The sequence below is a fragment of the Diceros bicornis genome, chromosome 6 (genome assembly GCF_020826845.1).
Source record: "Diceros bicornis minor isolate mBicDic1 chromosome 6, mDicBic1.mat.cur, whole genome shotgun sequence".
NCBI lineage: Eukaryota > Metazoa > Chordata > Mammalia > Perissodactyla > Rhinocerotidae > Diceros > Diceros bicornis.
In genome coordinates this window covers 10,281,062-10,308,664 of record NC_080745.1, presented here as the reverse complement: position 1 = coordinate 10,308,664, position 27,603 = coordinate 10,281,062, and the positions used below count along the sequence as shown (strand labels likewise).

The window sequence follows — 27,603 nt, the reverse complement described above, 5'->3', positions numbered from 1 at the left end:
GAGCACCCGGCGCCCCCTCCGAGTCGCAAGCGGGCGAGCGCTGCGCGGCGAGGCTGAGGCTCCGCAGTCACGTGGTCGCGAGGAGGGCGGAGGGGAGGGAGGCGGGCAGCGAGGGGAGGGGGAGCGGAGCCGAGGGGGAGGGGGAGGGGAGGGGGCGTCCTCCGCAGTTTGCTCCTAGCTGGGGCTCAGACATACAGCGAGCCCGGAGCCGCCGTGCCGGCCCGCCCGCCGCCGCTGCCACCGCCACCGCCACCGCCTCCGCCGCCTCCGAAGCCGCCCGAGCCGTGGGGAGCGTCGCCGCCGCCGCCGCCGCGGGCCACCCCCGCCGCGCCGGCCTGGGCTCGGGCTGCCAGCGCCGCCGCAGCCGCCACCGGAGCCGGAGCGGGAGCCCGACCGCGCTGGGCTGGGCTGGGCTGGGCTGGGCTGGGGCGGGCGCAGGGCGCAGGGGCGGGCGCGCGGGGGAAGACGCACGGGCGGGTTCGGCTCTGCCGGGGAGCGGCCCGGGACTGTACCGGGACCGGCGCCTCCCCGCTCCTCGCTGCCCTCGGCCTCGCCCCGGGCCCGGGCGGATGAGCCGCGCGCCCGGGGGACATGGAAACGCTGACGCTGTGGCTTCTCCCCTGGATATGCCAGTGCGTGTCGGTGCGGGCCGACTCCATCATCCACATCGGTGAGCGCGGCGGGAGGCCGGGCCGAGGCTGGGCGGGGGCCCCAGCGGCGCAGGGGGTGCGCGGCGTCCAAACTTGGAGGTTCCCCGGGTCGAGGGGCTCGGCAGGCGGTGCTCCCCTGAAGGGCCGCGCCACATTGCCGCGGGCTCCTCGCCGCTCCCCGGGGCTTCAGTCCCCGCGGCCTCTGCTGACACTTGGGGCCGCGGCTGCGGGGAACCCGGGGCTGGACGCGCGTGCAGACCTGCGCCCCTGGCGGGGCCGTCGGAGGGCTCAGGCCAGCCCTTCCGCGCAGCTCAGAGCAGCGGGGGGCAGGGGGCGGGTACGGCCCGGGGTCTCGCCAAGTTGGCAGGGCAGGATCAAAGAGGCCCGACTGGAACCCCGAGTGAATGTGGGTGGGTGGGTGTTGTGAGCGTGTGTCGCTGTGTGTGCGCCTGGGACCGTGTTGGTGTCGCTGCGAGAGGGCGTTGGGGTGTGTGAGGCCATCTGAGCCTGTGTTGGTGCGTGCACGACTGTCAGCCTGTTAGAGTGGACACAGTGTCTGCCTGTTCCCCCGGTGTGTATCTGTGTATCTCTCGGTGTATGTGTGGGTGTGTGTCTATCTGGTGGTGGCGACTGCAGCCCCATCCTGCACAGTCCCAGAGTTTCCCGTGGTCCAAGTCTTGGGGGCCGGCAGACGGTCGGGTGGTGGGAGCCAGGCGAGAAGCGTGGGCGGTGGGGGAGGAGGGAGTGTGTGTGCGCGCGCTGAGCGGGAAGAGATGGATGGAAGGAGAGAACCGGGAGAAAAGATGAGACAGAGGAGAGAACAGAGCGCGCGGAGGGGGAATGTGTGGGAGTTGGTAGCGGCATGGGAGGAATCCCAGGAAGTTGGGCCGGATTGGGGGGCTGACAGCGGTTGCTTTGGGGGAGCCCCTCTGCAGTTGCCTTTCCGGAAGTTGGGGAAGACCAGCAAGCACGGAGAAACTGGGGGTTGGGAGGCGTGAGAAGGCAGGGATGATGGGACAGGTGGGGCGGGGGGTGCGGAGGCGTGGTGGGGGACTAGGCCTGGGCTGAGTGAGCTGCAACGCCCCCCGCAGGGGCCCAGGGTAATACCTGCTTCCCGGCCAGTGGCGATGGGGGCTCGGGCCTCACGGTCAGCATTGCGGCTCTGGGTGTAACGTGGAACCGGGGCCTCTCTCCTCCTGCCCAGCCCCCAGCTAGGGGGATCATCAGGACCAGCTCTGGGACTGTGGGGACCCTCCGGGCCTGGCGAGGGGAGGAGAACTCCAGAGTTGCCCAGGCTGTAGGGCCAGGCTCTGGCGAGTCGGTCCGATCTCCGCTGGAGGCGCAGAGTCGGCCAAGGCTGTGCTAAGCGCGCAAAGGACCAGCTGGAGGCCGCCCTGGAGGAGCCGTTGGCGGTTCCAGAAGGCCCTTTCAAGAGCTGCTCTTTCTGGGCTCCTCAGCTCTGCTGGATCAGAAGGCAAGGGGTTTAGGGGTTAGGGGACAGTCCCGTTCCACCCCCCCACCCCCCCAGCGTAGGCGCAGGAAGAAGCGGGGAGAGATGGAGGGAGAGCAGGAGGCGGAGCCCAGAGACCCAGGCTGGGCAGCGTGGCGCGGGATTGAGGCTGGGACTGAGCTGCCGGTCATCTAAGGCCCCTGTATAAAGAAGCTTCCTGGCGCAGGAAAGCCACTGTCGACCTGCCTGCTTAGCTCCACTCAAAGGGAGATGCGCCGGGCAGAAGGAAGTCGTCATTCAATCTTGAGATTGGGGCGGGCACACTGCCTTGCTGGGGAACTGGCTGGCTCTTGGGATGGGACTCATGGGCCCAGTCAGGGCATTTGGCTGCTGCCTGAGGCCACCCCAGCTTGGCTCAGTCCGCTGTGTGGGGTATGGCCAGGACATGAGGTGGCTTGGTTGTGAGACAGGTGTGTGAACTGGTGGAAGCATGTGCGATGTGCATGTGTAACTCAGGTCAACTGTGTGCACATGAACACTGTGTGGGGCGTATTCCTGTGCTGGCTGACCGAGGAGAGCGTTTAACTGTCCTGTCAAGCTGAAACCCCAGTCCATAACTCCCACCGCCTGGCAACCAGCCATTCTGCCAGCACCATGATCCGAGGGCCAACGAGGGGGTGGGGGTGGGGTGGAGTGGAGGGGAGAGCTCCTCGTTAGGCCTGGTCTTGACCCTTCCTCTCCTCCAGGTGCCATCTTCGAGGAGAACGCGGCCAAGGACGACAGGGTATTCCAGCTGGCCGTATCCGACCTGAGCCTCAACGATGACATCCTGCAGAGCGAGAAGATCACCTACTCCATCAAGGTCATCGAGGCCAACAATCCGTTCCAGGCCGTCCAGGAAGGTGAGTGGCCGCGGCGCCCAGGGCTAACTGGGCTGCAGCCTGCGAGGCGGCGCAGCAGTGGAGACTGGCGGGGTTGCGTCGGACTCGGCCGCGTGGAGCCCCCTGTGCGCTTGGGCAGCTGCGGTGCCACGCAGGGTGCGCCGCTCTCCGCAGCGCACCAACGCAGGGGCGCCGGGACTGCTCTGTGCAGCGGGGCCGGAGCAGAGAGCTTGTGAGCGCAGCGAGCCGGGCTCCTTGCCGGGCGTGTCGCGGGGTCGTGCGGCTCACATGTAGCTTGGTGGGCGCGTGTGTGCACCCAGCGCCGGCCGCGCAGGCGTGTGGGGCTCAGGGCCGTCTTTGTTTCTCCAGTGTCTGTGGGTGGGCGTGTCTGCGTGCCGGGTAACTGGTGTCGATGCACCTCCCCAGACCCCGAGGGGCTGGGGTCTTTGCTGCCAACTGAGGAGCGCCCGGCGCCGGAGCCCTCCGTCTCCCCTCTCCGGAGCGCGGCCCAGTATGCGCCGCATTTCGCGCCCCGCGGCCCCTCGGTGCCTCAGGCGCGGCGTCTCTGCCGCGCTCCTTCTCCAGGTTTGGAGCAGCCGGTTTCTCTCTCGCTGTCCTCGCCGCGGGCGGAGGCGCCGTCGCCTGGGCCGGAGGTGGGCGCTGTTTGACCAGGAAAGGAGCCGAGATGGGCCAGGCCCGACTGCGGGGAAATCCTAGCCCGCGCCTGGGCCGCTGTGATCCGCAGCCTCAGCCTCGGGTCGGGATCGCCGGCGAAGGCAACAGGTGCGCGGCGGGGGGCTTTCGCTATTCTCTCCTCTCCCGTTACCTCCTCCCACCCGACTCGAGGCTCGGCCCTGGAACCTCACACCACCTGCTGCCCGGTCAAGGCTGCGGGCTCTCTCCGCCCCTGATATCTGCCCAGCCTCTGTCCCTTTTCCTCTCCTCTGCCTTGCTCCCCGTCTCCATGGGTTCTCCTTGCTGCCTGTATCCATGGGATCGACTCCGAAGCCCTGGCTCTGGAGTGCTGAGGATGGAGAGGCCCAGCTGGTGGCACAAGATGCAGGGCTTCAAGGAACCCACAGGACAGCGATGCAGGGAGGAGGTGGGCTGGCGGAGGGCTCCAGGCCAGCTGTCCCTCCCCACATCTGCTGGGCCCAGAGTCCCCCTCCTGCCGTGGTTGTAGGTTGGCTGCAGGTCTCTTGGGTACCTGTGAGGATAGGGTGACTCAGTGAAGCCTCTGGTCTGGGTCCAGAAGGTGGAGCTGGTGCTGGGGAGAACTTTGTGCTGGAAGGAGGTTTTATTTTGAGTTTCTATTCTTGGGTGCAGCAGAGGAGGGAGAAGGCCCAGCTCTGGGCCTGAAGGTCTAAGGGTGTCTTGGGTGGTTGTTCAGCCCGGAGTCTTGAGTGTGTTTGGGGTGGTGGGGAGTGGGACGAGGCTGTGTTGTCTGTCACTGGAACTGCTGCTTCCAGCTTTGGCAGCTGTCCCTTGTCTGCTGTCCACTGAGGTGTGAGGAGGAGGAGTCCCTGTCCTTCTTGGTGTCTGGTCATGTCTCACCTGCAGTCCTGCCTCCACATGTGTGTCCCCGCCCCCCCCACTGGACTTCCTTTCTGTGTGCCCTCATCACAACTCATTGCAAGTCTTGGGCTGGGCTCCAGCCAGGGGAGGGCGGGGTCTCCTTAGACAGGAGTGACCCTCATTGGGGTGGGGATCTGGGGTGACACAGGCTTTTCCAGTTACATGCCATAACTTTCACAATGCCTCCTGCTCCCTTGACACTGTCACCGCAGACTTGTGTCTGTGGACGGTCATTGTCTGTGTTGGGGAGCTCACAGTGTGATGGGACCCTGCCTGTGTTCCACACTCCGGCTTGGCTCCCTGACCATCTCTGCTGACATACCTTGCTTCCTTTGGCTGCTACTCTGCAGTGTGGAGTATTCTGTGCGCCTTTGTTTTGACCCATTCCCCCCTCCCCCCCATCAGCAGTTCCCTAGGGACTGAAGGTGACGCTCTTGTACAGGTCACCGTCTCAGGCAGGTGATGCACGTGAGTGAGCTGGGCAGCTGGGCCCTGTGGGACCTGGAGTGTGGGGTCTGGAGAGGTCGTCTCTGTTAAAGGAGCAGCTGTCACACAGCTTCAGCTGATTTTGCCATTTGGGAATGAAAATCCTAGTGTTGTAGATGTGCTGACTTTTTTTTTTAAAGAGGAGCCCCAAATATGGACTTAAATGTAAAATCTGACTTTTAACTTTTGTGAACTAATCAAGTAATTTAAGCAACACAGCGCAAGCCAAACAAAACAGCTATGGGCCATTCAGCCTTCGAGCCCCGGTGCACCTTTGTCCTGGAGACACATGGCTCCGCCGGGGGCCTTTTCTGGTCGAGACTTGGCTTTTCTGGGTCTCAGTGTCTCTGTGTGTAACTGGAAGAGTGTTTCAGGGTCCGAGGGTGGCAGGCTGACAGTCTCAGGAGGGTGTGAGTGGGAGTGTGTCTGGACGCCCAGAACTAGGGAGTTGGATTCTGATGGCAGACAGTTGTCCAGGTAAAGGGACACTGACCAGGCGTTGTTGGGCTGCCCGCTGCCCACAGAGTGTGTGCTGGGTAAAGCTGGCTTATGCTTTCAACTTATGAGCCTCATGGGCAGAAATCCACATTGTTATCCGTGACCTTGTATAGCCCTTGGATGTCTACAAGGGATGGGAGGACCCAGCCCCTCGAGGGCCTCGGGGAGTGCAGAGCAGTGCTCAGAGGCTCCTTCTTCCTAGCCCAGGGCTTGGCTGGGCAGGCACTCAGCTGGCTTGGTGTCCTTCTTTCTGTGCTCTGTGGGGTGCTGTCCATCCCGTGGCTTGGCTCTGCTTGATGGATACCTTCTTTCGCTCCTGGGTCTGGACAGTCATTGCAGCGGGACAGGGGTGGTAGACACAGTTTGAGTGAGAAAGGAAAGGACTTTTAGGGAGAGTGGAAGTGGCCAAGGATGAAGGGCAAAGGCAGACTGGGGTTCAGTCTCCATCGTGAACTCCCAGTGACATCCTGGTGGATTCGGGACATGCAGGGATAAGAGCTTGGTTGCTGGAGCCCAAGAAACCAGGTTCGAATCCTGTTGGCCTCACACGCTGTGTGATCCTGGGGGAGTCAGCCCTGCCCTGAGCTTCTGTTCCCATAGCTGTTAAAGGGAATAATCATAGTACTTGCCTCCTGAGATTATCGTGAGGATTACATGAGATGAGACGTATAAATTGTCTGCAGGAGGCCTGCGGTAGGTATTCAGTAAACACGAATTCCCTCTCCGTTCCTTGATCCAACTGTGCATCCATCTCAGCTTTTCTTGAGGCTGTTGCTATTTTCAGTTGCATCATTTCTTAAGCTAGTGAATTCCTTGAGAGCAGACCCTAACTGACCTTTTCATTTCCTGCTTTTTACTTAACTTCCCCCGATTATAAAAAAATGCATTGCTACAATGAGCATGAAGTAATTTAAAAATGTAAAAAAGGAAAAGGGCAATGCATGCTCATTATATAAAATGTGGAAGGTGCAGAAAAGCGTCAAAAGACAGAACAAATCGTTCTGAATTCTACCACGTTCTGAATTCTGCTCAGAACGTTCTAAATTCTATTTCCTTCTAGTCTTTTTTCCCCTGCTATTTTGTAAATGCTGAGAGCTCCTATTCTGTTCAGTTGTATAACTGCTTTTTTCATTTAACTTATCATTGGCTTTTTCTGAAATCACTATGAACTATTTGTAAACATTACTTTTAGTGGCTGCATATATTTTTCAATATTCAAAACAACTTATTTTTTTTAAAAAATGGAATCATTTGTGCTGAGATATGCTTAAGTATTACTGAAGAAAACAAGAAACTCTACTTTGATTTGTTGGTCCTGAGATTTATACCTACAATTTCTTCAGGCTGAATTTGTCCAAGCTCCTTACAAACCACCTTTTAAGACTGTTGGTCAGTTTATGTAAAGGAATGGATGACATTGAATTAAATATGCATTTGATTTAAAGTCAGCAAATGTTAACACAGACATGATATTTAAATCTCTAAAATGTATTTTAGATTTAGTTGGCAAAGTCCACATTAGCAATAAGTGTGAAAATTTGTCTTCTAGGTACTAGAAGAGACACTAATTTGTTAAATAAAAAAATTTCATGTTGTTTTAAAGTGCCTGCTCAAGTAGAAGATTATATAAATGCATAAAAGAACTGGCTGAACACGAGTCTATTCCGTTCATAGTATTACCTTTTACTGTAAGTAAAAGACTTGAGTTATTGAGTTATTGGTTATGCTGTAGATATATCTGTCATAGAGTGGAAAGATAACAATTTAGGGAAGAGGAAGAAAAAAAGAATGTATGTGAGGCAATATTCCTTATAGTTGTAATAAGCATAAAAGCATTTTAGGAAGACAGGGTAAAAATCACCCAAGTATAGCTTGGTGTTCACGGAATAAAACAATGGAACAATGGAATAAATGGAAAATAAAGCACAGTGAGCTTGTTGATGGCCATCTGGTGGTCTTGGTCATTTTCTGTTGGTCACTCCTAGCTGGTCATGTGCCATCCTGGTATATAGACATTCTGCTAGATGGTCTCCCTCCCTGAGCTTTGCTGCCTTTGGCGTCTTCCTGGGCTTCCGTTCAGACGGATCTGGCCGTTGAGGCCGTATCTGTGCAGCCTCCACTGGCAGACCCACCGTTCTCTTTGGGAGAGGCTTTACTGGTTCTTGCCCGGGAGACACTGTCGGGGTCTCCCTGAGTGTGATGTTAGTGTCATTAAAGATGCCTGTAGGCCCACCACCTTCATTCTCATCCACTTGGCTGCATTATTTTTCTCTTGGTGCTGAAACAAGTTTCGCCATAAATTTAGCTGGTTAAAAATGGAAATTTATTATCTTACAATTGTGCAGGTCAGAAGCCTGACCTAGGTCTCTCAGGGCTAAAATCAAGGTGTCAGCAGTGCTGATTCCTTCCAGAGGCTCTAGGAGAGAATCCATTTCCTTGCCTTTTCAGCTTCCAGAGGCTGCCTGCCTTCCTCAGCTCGTGGCCCCCTTCCTCCGTCGTCAAAGCCAGCAGTGGTGGGTGAGGTCCTTCTCACAGCCCTTCTGTCATCACATCCCCTTCTCCACCTCTGACTGTTCTGCTTCCCTCTTCCCAGGACCCTTGTGATTCCATTGGGCCCACCTGGATAAGCCAGGATACTCTCCCTGTCGTAAAGTTTGCTGATTAGCAGCCTTCATTCCATCTGCAACCTTAGTTCTTTGCCGTGAAACCTAACCTAGTCATAGTTCCGGGGATTAGGACGTGGATGTCTTTGTGGCCGGTATTCTGCTATCCCGTTAGCACACCTGTCCATGCCCGTCGAAGCCAGTGCATGTGGTCCACTCCCACTTTCTTCCGCGCGGATGACTGCCCTCTTGCTCACTGAGTGGCATCCTCTTGTCTTAGCCGGACCTGCTAGAGTCACTTGGGACGTATGGCCATGTTTCCATGTCTGCCAAGCTCGCTCTGGAGATGGCACGCTGTAAGGCTGCAGGCCCCTGCAGACTTACCTGTGTTCTCCAGTGACACACCGACTTCCTTCCCTGGACGTGGAAGCTGCTTGTGCCTAAGGAAATTCCTAGAAGAATCTGCTTCTTGAATAGTCTGACTGTAAATTTGTGCCACCATGCAGGCCCATGGCCTCGTTTTCTGCCTGGGCAGGTTCTTTGAACTCCCCTCTTCCCCTTGTCCTCCACCTCGCCCACCTCGAGCCCAAGGTGGGGCCCTTGCACAGGTCAGCCCTGCTTGGCCGCTACACAGAGCTCTGTGGCTCCCACGGGGGCTGCTGCCAGCTATGCTTCAAGCTGGAAGATGGCAGTGGCCACGGCCACAGGTGCTGATGGCCCCTCGCTAGAGTTGGGATGGGGACAGGGAACCATCTAGCTCCCTCTCTGGATTCCTCACAAGCCTGTGGCTGTGTAAAGGAATGACTGCCGTCTTCCCTCAGCTGAGCTCCCAGGTGTCAGAATTCTGCATCATTCCAGGGTCACTCCTGTGTGTGCACACACACGGATGCGCACATGCATGCACACATGGACATGCACACACACTTTCTCACCTTATAGACTATGCTCCTGCCCCACCTATGTCCTCATATTTTGGGTTCTAGAGGCTCCCGTTAGTATCTCTACTGCCATGGCCTTGCCCCCAGCTTGGGAGGTTGGGCTTAACTTGCCGTGAACAGATGGGCACCTCAAGCCAGACGTGTGTGCAGGAGGCCAGAGGTCTAGTGAGACCCTTGTCCTCATGCTGCCTCTGAGCTGCCGCTGTTCCCATTCCTGGTGACATGGGTACGTTAACAACCTCCTGTCTAGAGTAGCACGTTGGGGCCATTTCTCCAGGTTTTTCTTGGAAGGCAGCTCAGGCTGTCCCTTAGCACTCAGACCCACATCTTGGAAGGTGGACAGATTCTTTCCAAATTCTGGTAGTTACCAGGTCAAAATCCCCTAGCTTTGTCTCCTCCAGCAGCTATCTTCCCTTTTTCCTTGGCCTTTTCACTACCCAGAAAATGCTGTCATCTAAACACTTGGAACACTGAGTCTGCATTGCTTGTTCCCAAATCATTTGTAAGCTGGTCTGATCCTAGATGTGAATCTCTTTAGACTTGGCTACCCAGGGAAGTGCCTATTTGGTTCTGCCCATTGGTTTTGTTCTGTGATTCCCTTTGTGTCAGTTGGGATAGACTAAGTTATGCTGTAGTAACAAACAATCCCCAAATCTCAGTGACTTAACAGAAATTTATCTCCTGCTTGTGCTATGTGTCTGTCATTGGTCAGCTTGGAGCTTGGCTCAGCATGGTCACTCAGCTTGAATATTGCTAGTTGCTGTGCCAGAGAGAGAGAGAGCTGGGGGGCGGGCAGGGAGCTTAGCCTGGACATGACCTGCGTCACTTCTTACGACTTATTGGCTGAAACTAGTCATGTGGTCCTAGCCAGTCATAAGGGGTCCTGGAAGCACAGTCTAGGAGGTACCTGGAGGGGAGAACTTGGAATATTTGAACTACACAAATACTTACTACCCTATGCGTGTCAAAACAGCCCTCCCATTTCCTTGGTGCCTCATTAAAACAACAACAGCAACAGCAACAAAGGAACAAAAAACCAAGGCAGTCGTATAGGTATCGGATCCTGGTGGGCCCGGATCCTTGGCTTCCATCAGTTCCCCTTTGCCCCCTCGTGTACTGTCCTTCTGCTCCAGAGAGCTCTGGGCAGCCCTTTGGTATGGTAGGAAGTCAGGAAGGCCGGGTCCCCAGCCCTGGCCAGGCTCTCCCCTGTACCTTTCTCTGTCTCTACCGATCTTGTCCTCTGTACACTGGGGCCTGGACAGCCACAGCTCTCAGAAGACTGGAACTAAGTGCTTCCTAAGTAATGAGGTGAAGATTGGTGTCCAGGCCTGGCCATTGCCGGGGCCAGCACCAGTGAGCCCCTGCAGCTGGGCTTCAGTAGGTCTGTGCTTCCTGTGGCCTCAGTAGGGCTCCCTGTGGCCTGTTCCTCCTACAGACTCCCCCTGCCTCCGCCTGTCCCCTCCTTGCCCTTGCCTTCCCACAGCAGCAGGTCTCTCCCTCTTGCTTCAGCCCTGGGATGGGGCAGAGGCTCACCTCTCTGCCATGGGCTGGCCTGTAACAGCTCCTTTCTCGGGGAGTCTGGCCTCTCTGATAAGCATGGGGCCCAGGAAGGCGCTGGGTTCATGTCCAATATTCCGTCAGCTGGTTCTCCAAGGCCTTCCTCCCCACCTATAAACAGCCAGTTTCCTGGCCAATGGCCGTGGATTGGGAAGAGAAAGACCCAGGGTTCTTCCTTCTGGCCTGAAGCACAGGCAGGATGGCTGGGAGTGATTAGAGGGCCCCCTTCTATCTGTTCCTGGGCCAAAGCTGTGGGCGGGGCAGGCTCCCAGGGCCTGAAGCCAGGGGCTGCCAGCTGGGGGCCCAGGGTGGTCCTCAGCCCAGGTGGCACTTCCTCCTCCATCCAGACCTGCGACATGTGGCCCTGGCTGGCCCAGTCTACCCAGTTCGCTTCCCTCAGCTCAGTCCTTCGCCAGACCCAGACAGAAGCAGCCACACGCTGCAGCTCCATCTGCCTGCACGTGGGCCTGTCCCCGGCCAGCGCTCAGCCTGGCCTTGCCACGCCTCCACATGAGAATAGACATGGTGCCCAAGAGCCGAGTTGGGGGCAGGAGTCTTGCCCCTGGACAGATTGGGGTTCCCGTCCCTGTTCTGCTTTCTGACTCTGGGCAGCTTCCCTCAGTGTCCTTGACCGAAAGATGAGGATGATGACAGAGAGGACAGCCGTGAGGGTCAGTTGAGGAAGTCACTAACAGGCCTCGCCAAGGGCCGAGCAGAGAGGTCGGGATGGCTGTCATGTTACCAGCCTGCGTGGTTCCGGGGGCTCCGAGCCTCCTTCCACTTCCTGGCCTGACTGGGCAGCCTCCCCCAGCCCCCGCACTACCCTGGGAGAGCTGGGAAGGAGGTTGGTATTGATGGTGTGGCTCATCCGGAGGCAGCCTGAGCCTCCTGTGGGGGCCGGGGCTCCAGAACCTGCCGACGTCGCCGCACGATGTTGCAGTCCTGCTGCAGCTCTGCTGCTCTGAGTGCACAGTGTGGCCGGAATCCAGCCAGCCTGGCCCAGCCCCCTAGGAGCTGGCCACAGTGCAAGCATAGCTTGCTCTATTTGATGGAGAGGGGTCAGGCAGATCCAGGTTCAAATCCCAGCTCTGTGACTGCTTAGCTGTGTGGTCTTGAAAGGTCGCTTGCCCTCTCTGAGCCTCAGTCTCAAAGTCTGTGAAATGGGGCTGCCTTGGGGTTGTGGTGATGGATCTAGAGGGGTGGTGTATGCCTGGCAGGAAGAAGGCTGTTGGCAAGCCGTGGTCCATGGGGGCGCCCAGCAGAGGTGTGGTCAGCCTCATGCTGGGGTTAAGGGTGTGGGTGGTGGCACATAATACACAGTGGGCGTTCATTCTCCCTGTGTCCTGGCCACCATTTGTTCTGTCTTCCTGGGCCCCTGCCAAGGGTACATGACACCCCTTGGTCTCTGGGTGCTACAAGCCCTCAGATCAGGGCAGAGATGTGGCTTGTGCAGGCTGGACTCCTTCCCCATCCTGCCCTTGGCTGAAGATCTTGGCTCAGCCTGTCCCTATGCTGGCCCTGGCATGGCCTCAGCCCCTGCAAACGGCCTCAGCCTGGACTGGCAGGCCGACTCCTCACTCTCCCCTTCCCACACGGCTTCTCCTGCTCGGTGCGGAGGTGGAGCCTGGAGGTCTTACCTTGGCTCTGCCTGCGCCGGGGCTGGGGGCTTTCTTCCATCTTTTTGTCTGAGCACCCAGAGGCACAGTGAGAGGGTGAGGGGCCACACTCCAGGCTCTGGTCTGGGTGGTGGGCCTGAAGCTCTGAGACCTGAACTGGGCGCTGAGCTGGACTCCCAGTGCTTGTCTCAATGGTGTCCGTATGGAGGCTGGTGCCAGATGCTGAAGTGGCCCTGACCTGGCCCCAGAGCCCTTGCCACCTTCCCTGTCATGGACGCAGACATCCAGTGCTGCTCCTTGTCAGTCCTGGGTGGTGCCCGGCACACCTGCCCTCACTCGACTCTCCCCCAGAGCTCCGGTAGACAACCTGGCGGGCCGCCCCTGGGTCCTGTAGGCTGCCTGCCTGGGCCTCGAGCTCTGAGGGGGCGTCTTTCCCTGTCACTTAGCCCCAAGTTGGAGCCTCAGCCCGGGGCTGGCTCGGGGCTTCCCCTGCATCCCTGATGAAGACTTTCGAGGGCTGAGGCATGACACTGCATGGCCCACAGCCCTGAGCCAGGGCTGCAAGGGTGCCTGTGGCCACTGTTCCTCCAGGGACAGGCAGGTGGGGTGATGGGCAGTGCTGAGGAGGGGGTACTGTCTAGGAGGTGGGTCAGGTCCTCAGGCATCCTGTGGAATCTGGGCAGAGCACCCCTACCCTGCCTGTGTGTGTGCATGTGTGAGTGTGTATGTATATGTGTGCGTGTGTACGTGTGCCTGTGCGAGTATATGTGCATGTATGTGTGTATATGTGAGTATGTCTGCATGTGTAGTATGTGTGCCTGTGTGAGTATATGTGTGTGTATGTGTGTATATGTGAGTGTGTATATGTGTGCATGTGTAGTATGTGTGCCTGTCCGAGTATATGTGCGTGTGTGTGAGTGTGTGTGTGTGTTGCAGATACCCATGCTGCCCTGCACGTTCAGCAGAAAGAGCGAGTGGTTGCAGCTGCTGCTTGGAGCCCCTCTAGACCCCTCCTCTTCTCCGTCCTCCTGGACTTCCTTCAGGTCTCAGTTCAGAAGTGGCATCCCCAGGGAGCCCCCCCAGTGCCCAGTGGAGGCTGGCCCTGCCATGTGCTCCCATCGCCCTGTGTTTGGTGAGGTCTCCGGGAGACTGTGGGCTGTGGAAAGGGAGGGACGCAGTCTCTTTTGTGCCCTGTTGTATCCCCAGCTCTAAGACAGCGCAGTTCAGGGCAATAAATATCACTTCTGCTTCCCTTCTGGGGAGCAGCCCTGGGCCGAGATGTGAGGTCCCGACCCTGGACCTCTGGGAGATCGCCCCAATGGGATGGTCATTGTGGTGGTGGCTGCTTGACTTGGCCAAGGTCAGGAGGAGGCTGTGGGCAGCAGCCTGGGCCCTGCCTCAGTGTTGGCGTCCCCTGTGGCACCTTGGCGTCATGTCAGTGGGGTGAGAGCGGGAGCCAGCCTGCCTGCCCACTGCAGGGAGCAGCTCTCTTGGGGTCCCAGCCGTGTGGGTCGGTAGACATCACAGGGTTCTGGTGTCAGAGGTGGGAGAGGGCCCCGCAAAGCCAAGGCTGGGCCCAGGGATGGTCCAGAGTGCTACAGACTGAATGGTTGTGTCCTCCCCCACAGTTCATATGTTGAAGCACCAACCCCCAGTGTGATGGTATTTGGAAGGGGGGCTTTGGGAGATCTTTAGGTTGAGATGAGGTCTTAAGGGTGGGTCCTCATGATGGGATTCATTATACAAAGACACCAGAGAGCTTGCCCTCCCTCCACCATGTGAGGACACGGTGAGAAGGTGGCCGTCTACAAGCCAGGAAGAGACCTCTCACCGGGAGCTGAATCACCTTGATCTGGATTTCCCAGCCTGCAGCCTGTGAGAAATAAATGTTGTTGAGGCCACCCAGTCTGTGGCATTTTGTTATGGCAGCTGATCTGACGAAGACAGGAGGGGATGGGCTGTGGGCAAACCCTGGCCTGGGGCCAGACGCTGTACGAGCGGACTTCCTGAGGGAGTGGTGATCCCCTGCCCCTCCAGGGCCTGGGGACCCCTGCACCTCTGAGGATGCTGATTCTCATCTCTGACCTCCGTTATGCTGAGCTGAGGTCATCTCCACCGCACAGCCCTTTAGAGGTTTAAAGACAGCCACTGTGCCCCTCAAAGACTTTTTCAGGCTGCACATTGTGGAGCGTGGTTGTTTCTCACCCGATTCTTTTCTGGACTTGTTCATTCGTCACTGCCCCCTTAACACACAGCCTCCCTGATGTGCCCCAGCATGGGGCTTCAGTTGCTGACCTCAGCTGTCCTGCCTGTCAGATGGGGACAATGGCACCTCCCCTAACAGGTTGTCTTAAGGACCAAATGAGATGATATCTGCACAGGACTTAGCCGGTGCCTGGCACCACGGAGGTGCTCGGTAAACAAGAGCCATGGTTATTTTCCTCATGGTGTCGTCTGACCAGGCAGAGGGAGAGGGCTGGTCTCTGCTTGTTCTGGATGCTCTGCTGGTGTTAAGCACCTGAGTGAGTGCTGGCTCTCAGCGTCGCCTCCCGCTGGGGCCCTGGGTGAGCCTCTGGTCCTCCAGCGCTGGTGCCTTTGCCCAGGCAGGGTGACGCATCAGACGCCCCTGCCCGGAGCGTGTGCGGTTGGCTGTTTGGCTCCAGTGTGCGACTTTACACGATGCCTTTAAAGTGCAGTTTGCTCTGTGGCTGACACTGTGTCACGGAGCAGCACTGAAGGGACACAGGGTCTGGTCAGATGGGCATCACTGACTTCCGCTAGCTGCCCGCATTTCCCCACATGCCTCGTCACGCCGCCATTTCTGTCCTTGTACATGCTCTTATGTCCAGGCTCAGCTCCCCGGAGTCTGCGGAGGCCTGGAGCCTTTTCAGTTCATCTTCCCTTTAGTCCAGAGGCCTCGGGGACGGTCGCCTGGGCAGTGCCACCAAGGGAAGGAACGCGGTGGGCCTGGCAGCGTTTGTTCTGCTACAGGCCCCTGGTGGTGGCCTGTTAAAAGTCAGAGATGTATGATACCCAGCGTCTGTGACACCTCGTGCCCGGGGCTGTGTGCACATCTTCTAGGGACAACCCAGGTGGCAGGGGGATCTACACAGAGAGCAAAGGGAAGCAGGGATTGCTTAGGAAACGGGAAGGATGGGTGGAAGCCAGCACTCTCCTTGTTCCTGCCTGGCCTCCCACCATGCACACGACCCTCCCTTTATGCCTGGCCTTTGTCTGGTTCTTTCCGCCTCCACTGCCATCTCCCCAGCTTTGGCCTGGCCCCCTGCGGTCACTTTCTCACTGCTGCCTGCCTCCGCCCTCCCTTCCAGGCCTGTGTCCCTGCAGCAGCCAGAGTTATCCGAAAAATCTGTCCAGTCACCTCCCTCTCCTGTTGCAGCCCTTCAGTGGCTCCCAGCTGTATTAAGAATAAAATCCAGACCCCTTGCCGGAGCCTGCAAGCTCCCAAGTACCCCAGCAAGGGCTGACTGCACCTGCTTCCCTGCTGCCGCTCCTCTTGACCTCTCTGCTTCGGCCACGTTGGCTTTTTTCCTGTTTCTCCAACAGGCGGAGCATGCTTCCGCCTCAGGGAACAGCACACGCTGTTCCTTCTTTCTGGAAGGCTCTTCGTATGACAGGCTCCTTCTCAGCCTTCAGCTTTGCCTCAGATCTCACCTCTTCAGAGAGGCTCCCCTTAGCTCCAAGGAGGGCCCTTCTTATTCCCTATCAAAGCCTTCTTTTCCTTCTTGCCTGCTTCCTCATCTGCAAATATGTTATTTGTGAGGAGCATCAGGTCTGTGAGGACAGGGAAGTGTGTCTTGTTCACTGCTGAGTTCCCAGAGCCAAGACTGGTACGCGGCCAGTCATGTGTGCTCAGTAAAAGTCCCGGGATGGATGACAGGACAGATGGACCCAGGGGACCTCTGCTCTGAGACCCCCCAAGCTCATGGTCCTGCCTTCACACCCGCCGCCACGGAGGTTCCCATGGCATGTGGGGCTTGGGGGCTTGCTGCATTTGAAGCAGCCCCGTCCAGCCGCCTAAGGCCCACTTGTGCTGGCCCTTCTCTCCCTGCCAGCTTCTGGATTTGAAGATTGTTCTCGTGGTAAGAAAAGATAGGAGCCGACAGCACAGCCTCTCCCTGGCTCCTGTGGGGGCGTTCCAGAGTCCAGCGCAATGGGTAGAGCCACAGGGAGGGGTTGCCCATGCTCACCGGCTGGAGGCCCCCCTTTGGGAAGGCCTTTCCCTGCCTGAGCTGCTCTGTCAGGGGCTCGGGGCGTTGGCCCGTCCACCCCCTCTGTAGCCCTGAGATGTGCCTGGGGGGTGGGAGTGGGTGGCGTGGGGAGAGTCTACACAGGGGAAGTGGCAGCTCACTCTGGGGGATGTGTGGGCTGATGGCTGTCTGGGTGTTAGGTGTGAGTCAGGACCTGGGTTTCCATTCTCATCTCCCACTTGGGAATCCTCTGGTGGGCTTGGGGGCCTCAGTCTTCAAGTGTGTGAAATGGGGATGTCGTTGTCCTAGCCACTGCCTCCTCCAGGCTGGGGCAGGAGAAGGGCCCAGGTGAGGGGGGAGCCACTGCAGCTCTGGGATGAGCGAGCCTGGTAGCTCCGACCCTGGTGGGGAGGGCATCTGCCGACATGCCCACCAGCACCGCCTTGGCGGGCGCCCCGGGGGCTGGTAAGCAGGGCCCATGGCAAGGATGTCGCCGCCGCCTCTGCCATGTTGGCCTTTGAGGAAGCAGGAGCTAGATCTGTCCCTGTGAGCAGGGGCTGGAGGGGCTTTGAGGCTCTGTTGTTGTTAATGATGAAAACCTCATCAGGAGAAACCGGTGGGTCCGACTGAGCCAGGCTCCTTAGCTGCTGCCGAGAACATCGACTTCCTTAGCGGGAGGACAGCACCCCCTGATCAGTACTGGTGAAGCTACAGGGAACTTCTAGGTGGCGGGGTCCAGCCGGACAGGGCTGCGTGCTAGCCTTGCCCTGGCCATGCGTCTGGGACACTGTACATGTGTACAGCCCAGGACCCGCACACAGCCCACCAGGGCGTCTTCCTGACACCCATGTCTGGCCGGGCCCCCAGGGTCCCGGCCTGCAGGATGATGCCTGTGCTTGGCATTAGAGTCCTCGTGGTCTGGCCCTGGCCAGGTGTCCAGTCTTGTCCCTGCCGCATTCCCTGGTGCCCTTGCTGTGCCACCAGAGAGGGCCTTGCTCTCCCCTGACGGCACCCAGCCACTTGCCCCTGTGCCTCAGTCTCCCCTTCACCTTGCAGTCTCAGCTCAGTATGCTCTTCAGGAGGCCTTCCCTGACTGCTCTGCTCCCTTAGCTGGGGCTGGGCTTCCTCTTTGCTGCTACAGTGTCCTGCACATCTCCCATTGTGCCTTATTCGGCGCCTGTGAGGTCTGTGAGCGCAGACACCATGAGCTCTGCATCTCAGGACTCCCAGGCACATGCAGGGCCGGAGCGAGTGTTTGTTGAGTGGCTGTCTGACTGTACCTATGGCACATACATGTATGGGCCTGCAGACACACGTAGGAGTGCATCCTGTGTGTCCTGACAAGCTGACAGTCACACCCTGTGGACAGGCCGAGACCCCAGTGTGGGTGGTCCAGGGATCATCTCCCCAGAGAGCCCCTTGCTGGGGAGCCTCTCAGGTGGCCTGCTGGCATGCGCCATGAGGACCCCGCTGGGACTGCGGCTGAGCCACGCGCTCTGGGGTGTGTAGAGAGTTTCTACCTCCCACGGCCTGAGAGGAAGTTGTTGCCCCATATGCATTTGTGGGAACGCTAAGTTGGGCCATCTGGGAATACCACCTCTTAGCCTCACGTCAGGGAAGCCTGCCAAGGGTCTGAAATCACCCTCTGTATTAGCCATATTCATCAGGCCGGCATCGGAAACCCTCGTACTGGCCTAAGCAAAACAGGGATATTTGTTAGGCCTTGTAATGGGAAAGGCCAGAGGTTGTGTAACTTCAGGTGTGGCTGGATCCAGGGGCTCAAATGGTATCCCCAGGACTCTGCCTCCATCTTCACACCCTTGTCCCTGCCCTCCCCTGGGCGGGCTTCCTTCCCAGGCAGCCCTATTCACTCAGGGCCGCAGCTGTTGCAGGCTGATGTCTCATTAGCCCAGCCTCCTGGTCCCTCCTCGTGGGAAGAGGGGGACTATTTAACAAGAGTCTCACAAGGGTCCCAGTATGCTGCTCATTGGCCTGGCATGGGGACAGGCTCCTACCCGAATCAGTCCTGGTGCCAGGGGAGTGGGATGCCCTGACTGGCCAGGCCTGGGGCTGCCCCAGACCTTGAGCCGAGAGGGAAAGGGGCAGAACAGACGTGGGAGGTGTCACGGAAGAAGAGAGAGGATGCCAGGCCCACAGCAGTAGCATGCCCTCACACCTTCTCTTTGCCGCCCTCCGGGAGGGAGAGCAGCTGCTCAGCGTGGGGCTTCTCTGTCCCCGGGGCACTTGGCCCTGGGATTGGACTGGAAGCCTTGGGGCCACACCCGTGACAGGATGTTCCTACACAGTGGGCTACAGGAGACCCCAGACCATGCTGAGTTGAAGCCTCTCTTTGGGGCAGGCAGGGTTAGGAGGTGGCGGAGCCAGGCTCTGAGCTCTGCGATGTACCCGCGGGCAGCGGGGGAAGGAGACGAGGACGGGGGCTGGGCAGTTCAGGAAGGCTTTCTGGAGGCTTGCTGGCCTGAAGGCCCGCCTGGCGGCTTTGAGGGAGGGAGGTGTGTGTTTCAGGCGAGCAGGGCAAGTGAGCTGAGCTGTGGGTGGGTTTTGGGGCCCTGGGGGAAGAGTTGGGGCCAGCCTGGTGGGGCAGGGGTGGGGGATGGGAAGAGGGGAGGTGGACCTAGGACCTGAGCCCCCTCCCGCCGGCTGTCCTGAGGGTCCCCGTGGGCATGGTGTGACCTGCACCTCCCTTTGCACCGCCAAGTCCTGACAGGAGGCAGGGCCTGATCCCCAGGAGGTGGAGCTCCCTGCTCCCTGGGCTCCTGCGGCTCCTGGGGGACTGCAGTGTGATGTGAATGTCCTATTTGCAGGGGGAGGGTGGGGCACTGGGTCTTGACCTTACACACTTGGCCCCCACTTTATATGTAGCCACAATGCACGCTCGTGGTCCTGGACTGAGCCTCCCCCACCAGGGCAGGTCTTTCCTATCCCCACGCACCTATTGTGGGCAGGGGTCTCTGCTGCCCTCCTCCAGATGGCCCGTTGGTGACCACACCAAGAGCTCACCCAGGTTCCAAGGGAGCGGGAGGGGTCCTGGGCGGGCAGGCAGAGACCCGGCTTTGCCCCATGCCCTGGGTGCTCTGCTCACCCTTCTGTCTGGTGGGGACACTGCCCCAGGCTACTGTGGACCCCAGGAGGCTGGGCCGGCCACCCCAGAACTGCAAGTGCCGGGAGGGAGGGGGCTGCCTTGTCGGCAAGTCTCCCGCAGCCTCCTGGGCAGCGTCTGCCCCACTCGGCAAGACTAATTGAATAGAAATCCTGCGCACACCGTGAGGCAGAGCTCAGGCCCTGCCTAATCTCGTTAGGAGGTCCCCTGATAGTCTCATTAGGCGGCTGGCTGCTCGGAGAGGTTTATCTCTGCCATGGGATGGTCAGGCCCCGCCCAGCTGCCCTGCAAACACAGGCCGGGCAGAGGAGAGGCAGTGCGGCTCAGCCGGCCACCACTGGTCCTTACTTAATCGGTTATGGTTTACTGGACTTAATTACTTTAAAATTATTAACTTCAGCTGGAAAGCAGGTGGGGGGGGGCGAGGAAGATATGTGAGCCTCCTTATGGAGTGTGAGGCCCGCCAGGGCTGAGGAGATGGTTTCCAGTCCAGCCAAGACCACTCTCTGGGAGACCCCTGGCAGGCTGCCCATCCTGTGTGCTGCGGCCAAGAGCTAGGTGTGGCAGGGACAGACAGGTGGGCTAAGAGTGTGATCCATGCTATAAGAGAACGAAGCCAATCTGGGGCTGTGGGAGCACAGATGGTGTGCCTAACCTGGCCTGGGCTCGGGAGCAACCAGGGGAGGCTTCCTGGAAGAAGGGGCTCCTGAGCTGAGTCTGAAGTGGAGAATAGGGGTTGGTCAGGTGAAGAAAGGGAGGCAGGCACTCCAGTTGGTGGAACAGTGTGAGCAAAGGCTCAGAGGTGTGGAATGGCAGATCTATGAGCTGTCCAGGGTTGCTGGGCATAGGTGGAGGAGGAGGGTACTGACAGCTGGCAGGGGTCTTAGAGTGTCCTCTCTGTGGTCCTGGCAGAAGTTGCCCAGGCTGTGGGGACTGAGCCTAGGGCAGGCAGGGGGTGCAGGCTGTAGAACATATAGGAGACTTCGGGGCTCAGAGCTGTACACCTAGATCTAGGCCTCGAGCTGTGAGGGGAGAGACTCATGGGGATGGCGAAAACCAGAGGGACAGTCGGCCCCCCACTCCCTGCCCCTGCAGGCCTCTGTGCTCTGGGCTCAGGGGCTGAGGGTGAGGGCTTGTCCTTGAGGATCCCACACGTGGGGCAAGCCCTTCTGGGAAATCTCAGGGTTTCTGCATGGCGTGGCCCATCTCTATAGGCTGGCTCCTGCCTTCCATGCCCACACCTGCCTGGTGCCCCATGGGGAGGGGGAGAGGAGAGGCAGGCTGCCGGGCTATTCTGGAAGTGCTGCCAGGCCCCTATCCTGGTGGGGGATCAGGGCGCCAGAGCCCCACATTCCTGCTGCCAGGGGTGGTAGCCTGGGCTTCTCTGTTCCCAGCCACCCAAGCTGGGCTCGGGAGCAACCAGGGGAGGCTTCCTGGAAGAAGGGGCTCCTGAGCTGAGTCTGAAGTGGAGAATAGGGGTTGGTCAGGTGAAGAAAGGGAGGCAGGCACTCCAGTTGGTGGAACAGTGTGAGCAAAGGCTCTTGGAGTCACTTTATTACATGTACTGTTGAGATGGTGATGGCTTATGACAAGAGCACTTGCATTTCACAGGTGCCAAAGCCTGAGGCCCCTGCCCAGGCCCGAATCAGAGCCGGAGACCGAGGGGGATGTGCAGCAGTGCACTTGGGAGCAGGAATAGGAGGCAACAACCAGGGACGCGGGGAGGGCCAGTCTGAGCTGGTCACTGCAGTGGGCAGCTGGGGCTCGTTCTCACTGGGGCTCTCCAAGAAGCCACGTAGACTGCCCCTCGGGTTGTCCCCCTGGTATCTATCCACTAGCTCATCCCCAGTGGTCAGAGTGGGCCGTGGGGTTCCCTCCCCTGCTGTTCCAAGTTTGCACGGCAGCTGGGCTGGACGGGCTCTGGTGGGCCCTCGTGGGGCCAGCAGGAGGCCCTGGTGCATGGGAGGTGCGTGCTGCCCCGACGCACCTGCATGCAGCTGGTCACCATGGCAGCAGGTCCACAGGTGGGGCAAGGGATGTGACGTGGGCCACAGAAGTTGTCTAGAGACTCAAATTCTCCAGGCTTGTTAGAAGGACCTAGTGGTGAAACATCAGGCATCAGGACAGGGACTGTCCTGGTGTCTGGAAATCACATCCTACAGGTGTACTTTGGTCCCAAAAGAGGCTGGTAGAGGAGGGGCTGGTGCCCTGATCTCGCTCCAGTGCCTGGTGTCGTCGATAGACTCGGACAGCTCAGAGGCAGCAGCTGGCTCTGGTTTGTCCCTGTTCCTCCCCCAGCCTCTGGCCCAGCATGGGGCGCATGTCAGCCCTTGGCCAGTTCTGGTTGGTGAAGGCAGGTGGGGTAGTGGGAAGTCCCTGAATGGCCTTTGACTAGACGACAACCTGGCTGGGCTTGAATTCCTCCTCTGCCTCATGTTGGCTATGTGATTAAGGGCACGTTCCCCTTATGTTTCTGAGCCTTAGTTTCCTCATCTGTAAAATGGGGACACTCACATCTACCTTGAAGAATTGTTCATAAAGTCCAAAGGAAGGGTATATATACAGGGCCTGTATACAGTAGGTGCCCATTCGTTCCCTGCCCACATGTCTACCAGGGGTTGACACTGTGCCGGCCACTGTGCTAGGTGTGTGAGCACAGCAGACCCGGTCCCCAGCCTCAGGGATCTGAGACGAGTGTCAGTGTTCAGGCTCCACCCCAGAGATCCTGATGTCACAAGCCAGGGTGGGGCCCGGGCCCAGTATTGCTTAAGAGCTTCCTGGGTGGTGCTCATGTACAGCTGGGACCAGCCAATCAATGCCGGCCCTTAATGATGGAGAGAGAGATGCTGAGGGCTGGGCGTGGCCTCCTGGATCCTTCCTGGCTCTCTATGCGTGAGCTAACGGGGGTGCTCATCACCATCGATTTCCTTCATCACAGCTCCGGGCCTGCTCCTCCAGTTCAGACTGAAACGCACACTTCTGCTTCCCAGGGAAGGGTCCCTGGCTGGGCCGTGGACTGTCATTTGGTCCATCCCTCTGTCCCAGGCCCCTTGGTTTTCCCTCCCCAGACACTCGGCTCTGGAGTTCAGTAGAGGGAAGACAAGGGGAACCAGCCGTCACTAACTCTGAGACTGGGGTCTCCAGACAAGGGCCCCCTCACGTTGGCTGACTTGGGGACCACCTCCTTTTCCAACTCCGGAGCCTCAGCCTCCAGATGTTGTGTAGACCCAGCAGAGCTCTGAGCTGAAGATGGTTCACATTCTCTGTAAAGCGTATTCCTCTACGAGGAGTATTTCATCTCATTTTATCAGTAACATGGAGCAGTGGAGCGGTGGGGTGTGCATGTTCTAATTCATAATTTTACAGTGATTTAAAAAAACTCAAGATATTGGTTTTCTTTTCTTTAGTGAGATGGTGGCAGGCAGTAAGCCTACTGTCTTTTTATAATCGGATTTAAATTGTTTTAATTATACAGCCCATATTCTCCCAGTAACATACCATCCCTGTGAGTTAATGGGCTTTGAAATCTCCCTTTGTTCCGTACACTGTAGACACAGATTTTTTTCTTAAATGATTTATTTTATATATAGATATTCAGAAAACTAGCTATGAGGTAGCTTCAGATGAGTATTGGGAGGTTCTGTTATGTGAGAAGAAGGCAAATAAATGTCTGCAGAAAACCTAGCCCCAATTCCTGGATGGAATTCCAGCATCTCTCGTCTCCGGAATGAGATTTTAAGAGCACAAGTGATGTAGAGAGCTGTCAGCGTTGCTCTGACCACAGCAGAGAACATTTGTGTGCTTATAAATTCTTCTGTTGATCCTTCAGTGGGGATATTAGAAGGAGAATGTTTATTCATTTGTTATTCCTTCATTCACTCATTCATTTGTTCATTTCTTGAGCACCTACTGTGCGCTTGGCCTGGAACTTGGGGATACACAGCAAGGAGAGTCATGATCTTTATCCTTAAAGAGCTGGGGCTGTCCTGAGAAACACTTATACATATGATTCTCAAGTAGAACCTTTCCAGTGGTCAGTGCTCCCTCGGATTGGGCTGCTGGGCAGGGCTCACAGCACACCAGCCCACCCTCTGCTGCTGCTCACGGAACCCTGAGGAGGGTGCAGTCAGGGTGGTTCAGGCTGCCCCTGGCAAGGAAGCAGCGTGGCTCCCCAGGGCTTCCTGGAGAGTGGGGCTGGGCCAGGCCAGATCACCTGGGCTCCAGACCCAGAGCACCCCTCAGCTCTGCCCTCCCCACTCTGTCCTGAGGGCTTGGCCCTGTCTCAGGCCCTCCTTGGGTATCTACTAGGGCCCAGCTTTGGCTCAGCCGAACTCTTAACCATGTGAGGTTGCCCCAGTCAGGCCAGTCGAGTCTCCAGAAGAGACTCCTGGATTGATGGCCATTGGCTGGGGACCCAGTGGGTGTGTGTGTGTTGGGGGGGGGGTGTGTGTGTGTGATTCAGCCTCCTTGGTTCCGCTGGTCTGGGGCTGAGACACCCCTGGGATCAAGACCTGGCTGACCTGGAAGTGCTGTGTGGCCTTTGTGAGTCACTGCCCTCTCTGTTTCTGACGCTGACTGTGGCAGCGTGTGCAGTGGTGCCTCTACTGCAGTCTCAGGGAGACGTGCCCTCCAGCGTGAGGGCAGTGCGACCATTCCTTCCCCAGCGCTCCCGTCTTGTCCCTGCTACTGGAGGCCACTGGCACTGTGTTTGGAGTCATGTCGACTAAGGGTCTCTTAACAGTAGTGTGGGGAAAAGGCCAGAATCTCCTCAAGGGTTCAGGAGTGAGAGGGTGGGCAAGGCTTCGGAGGTCCAGCTGCCCCTCGCCTGCACCAGCTCCTCCGTTGGAAAGGCCAGAGCGGCTCTTCTTACAAGCCCTCCCAGCATAGAACTTTGAGCTCAGGAACCCCTCCCAGCCCATGAGAGAACTTCTAGAATTAGTACCTTAAATCTGGACCCCTTGCTAGACTCAGAAACCCTGGCATAGCGTCCCAGGCTTAGATTCTCTATAGCAAAACCTGGGGTCCAAACCTCTACATCTACTCCTCAGAAGAAGAGCTCTCTAGGCCGGACCCTCCAAGTGAAGGTTCCCTGTTAGAGAACCCTGACCCACCCCTTTGAAGCCAGACTCAGCTCAGAACCTCAGCCCAGCCCAGTCCCCCACTCTCTAGGTGGGCAGGGGTGGGGAGGAGGGGTGCTGCCTCACTGCCAGAGGCGCCTCCTCTGCGGTGTAAATGCCCAGCCCACGGCGAGAGACGAGCGACATGTGACTGAGGTCTCACGACACATGGTCTTTCAGTGTGTCTGGTATTTACAGCTGGCGAGGAGTTGAGTAGCTCTGGAAACTGTGCAAGGGGGTGCCTGGGCTGAGGGAGGGCTGCCCACGCTCACCGGCTGCAGAAATGCCACCTCCCTGGGTGAGTGTTACCCTGAGCAGGCCCTTCCAGAAATGTGTCGGGGGGAGGGGCAGGGTGCAGCGTGGACCCCCAGAGCCTCGCGCTGCAGGAGGGATAGTGGCCGACAGGGTGTCAGCCCGGGATTCTCTGCTGCCCTCCTGCTTGTTTAGTTGGGCAATGGAGCCCTGGGGATCCACCAGCATGTGTCTCCGGATCTCTGGGTCAGCAGTAGGCTTTGCTCTCTATCCCTAGAGCACCTAGCTCCCTTATTCTTGTGTTTTGGGGGTTCATGTTGAAAGATGGACCTGGGGGATCAGGGACAGTCCCTGGTGGAGGTGATGTCTTAAGTGAAGCCTCAAGGATAAGGAGGACTGTGCCAGGGAAGGGATAGGGAACAGTATATGCAAAGGCAGAGAGGCAGAAGGGTGGGTGCCCTGGAGGAAGTTAAGGCAGGAGGGTGAGGTAGGGAGTGGGGAGCTTGCAGAGCCTGAGGAGGAGCCTGGGAGCCCTGGGAGGCCTCTGAGAGTTAGAGGATTGGAACAGCTGGACTGATTTTGTCTACTGTAAGGACTGGATAGGAGAGGCCCAGAGTTGAGGAGAGTAGGGGGACCACCTTTAGTCCTCAGCTATGAGGGGCCTGAGCTGGGGTGGGCTCTAGGGGGGCAGAGGATGCTGGTCTTTCTCTTCCTCCCTGGACATCCTTTATGCATTCTCCAGGGCCGCCTCCTCCAGGCAGCCTCCAGTCCTCACCCCAGCTACTCTGCCCTTCAGCCCCCGCAGGCCCTGGATGCCCTGGGAGCTTCAGGGGGCCGGGAGTTCTTGGCCACCCTTTCTTTCCTCCCTCCTTTCCTTCCTCCCTCCCTAATTTTTATTTTTATCAAAGTTATACATGCAGATAGTTTAAAGTGTGGTTTCCAATCCACCTCTTGACTCATGTCCCCTGGTGCCTTCCAACGGCTGCAGGGGGCACTCTCCCTCGAAATGTCTGTGAGGCTCACTCTCACCTCCCCCCCAATCTCTGCTTTCACCCTGTTCCCCGTCCCACCCCTGGCACTCCCGACCTCGCCCTGTTTTTCTCCACGGAACTCATCTCCTGCTAACGTGCCGTTCGCCTAGACGATTGAGCTCGTTGTTGTTCGTGCACCCTCATCCCGAGTGGAAGCTTTGGGAGGGCAGGGTTGCTGCCTTTTGGGTCCCCCATCGCTGGCACAGTGCCCAGCACACAGCAGGTGCCCAGTCAGTGCGGCTTGCGTGAACCACCAAATACCTCTGAGCTGCTTGCCAGACCCCGGCTCAGGACGCTGTCCTGTGACCGCTCAAGAGTCCCCCCAGTGGCTCCTTGGCGCCTCCCTCCTGAGGTCACTTCCAGTCTGCTGACTCCCAGTCTTCCTCCTCCTCTCCTCACTCCCTTTTGTTTCCATGGCTTCCTCAGCTAGGTGTGGCTGGCCTTGTCACTGCCCACCAGGGTGCTTGGTGTGGCCATCCCTGAGGCCAGCTCGGGGCCCTCCTCCCTAGCGGGAGAACTTCTTTCCCGTGCTTGTCTTGCAGCGCAGTTCTGCCCGCCTGGCCCAGCTGCAGGGTGCCGAGGAACCACCGCACCCCTGGGAGCAGCACGTTAATTAGTGTGGCTGGAGCCAGTGCTGGTAATCACTGAATCCATGGGCAAGGTCAGGCAAGTGCCCGCCCCCAGCCCTCCTGCGTGGGGCTCTGAGGTGCCCTGGCCTGGCCTCTGACAGGCCCTCCGCGGCTCCTCCTCCCCTGCCTTCCCTGCAGCTCCTCCCAGGGGCTTTCCTCGGCAGGGCAAGACTCCTGGGAGGCTCCTCGGAGATGCCCAGGTCTCTATGAGGAATGCAGAAGGGACTCTAACTCGGCCTCAGAGTTCTGGGTGCAGAGGCGAGGAGAGGAAGGAGGGCAAGGTGAGAGCCATGCTGGACAGAGTAACAGAGGAGGACAGAGTGGAAAGCCCCCCTCGAGGGGCCCCGACAGGAGGGCTGTTGTGCCGGCCTTTAAGGGGTTAGGCTGAGCTTCGAAAAAGCAGGGAGGTACCCCGTGGCTGTTAGGGGGGCATCATTGTCGGGTTCTGATGGCAGGTGGACCTGTGACATGGGAGGGAGCAGCAGGCTTCCTAAATGAAGACCAGGCAGGGCTCCTCAGCTGTACAGGACAGAGATCTAGCTTTCTGGCCTTTGCCAAAAGGGGACTCAGGAAAGGCTGGATCCTGGGCTTTGAAGTGGACTCTGTGTCTCTGCTTGACTTATCCTTTTGCCAGGCTTCCTCCGTATGTCGGTCTTTCTTCCTGCTTAGCAAAAATGCCAGGGGAGAGACCAGTTCCCTATTCACTCCAAGGGAGGGGACCTCAGAGGACTCTGATTGGCTCAGCTGGGGTCATGTGCGCATCCACGAAATCAGTGCTACCAGGGATGGGGACATCTTGATTGGCCCAGCCGGAGTCATGTGCCCATCCATGAACCAGACAGTGCTATCAGGGACGGGGCTATCCTCGTTGACCAGCCCTGTGCCTACCTCCTCTCCAGGACTGCGTGGAATTGGAAAGGTTCCGAAAGAGAAAGGCTGTTAGCAGAAGAAGGTGAATGAGTTAATGTGCTGGTCATTCAGAACTGTAGCT

General features: G+C 58.2%; 1 protein-coding gene across 1 annotated transcript in view; it reads left to right on the top strand.

Moving 5' to 3' along the window:
- Window positions 1–578: 578 nt before the first annotated feature.
- Window positions 579–27,603, top strand: part of GRID1 (glutamate ionotropic receptor delta type subunit 1) — a 703,521-nt gene continuing 676,496 nt past the window's right edge. The window contains exons 1-2 of the mRNA XM_058542810.1: window positions 579–670; window positions 2,847–3,002. Of these exons, the coding sequence (XP_058398793.1) occupies window positions 592–670; window positions 2,847–3,002 (235 nt within the window). The 5' untranslated portion in view covers window positions 579–591. The remainder of the gene's footprint in view (window positions 671–2,846; window positions 3,003–27,603) is intronic.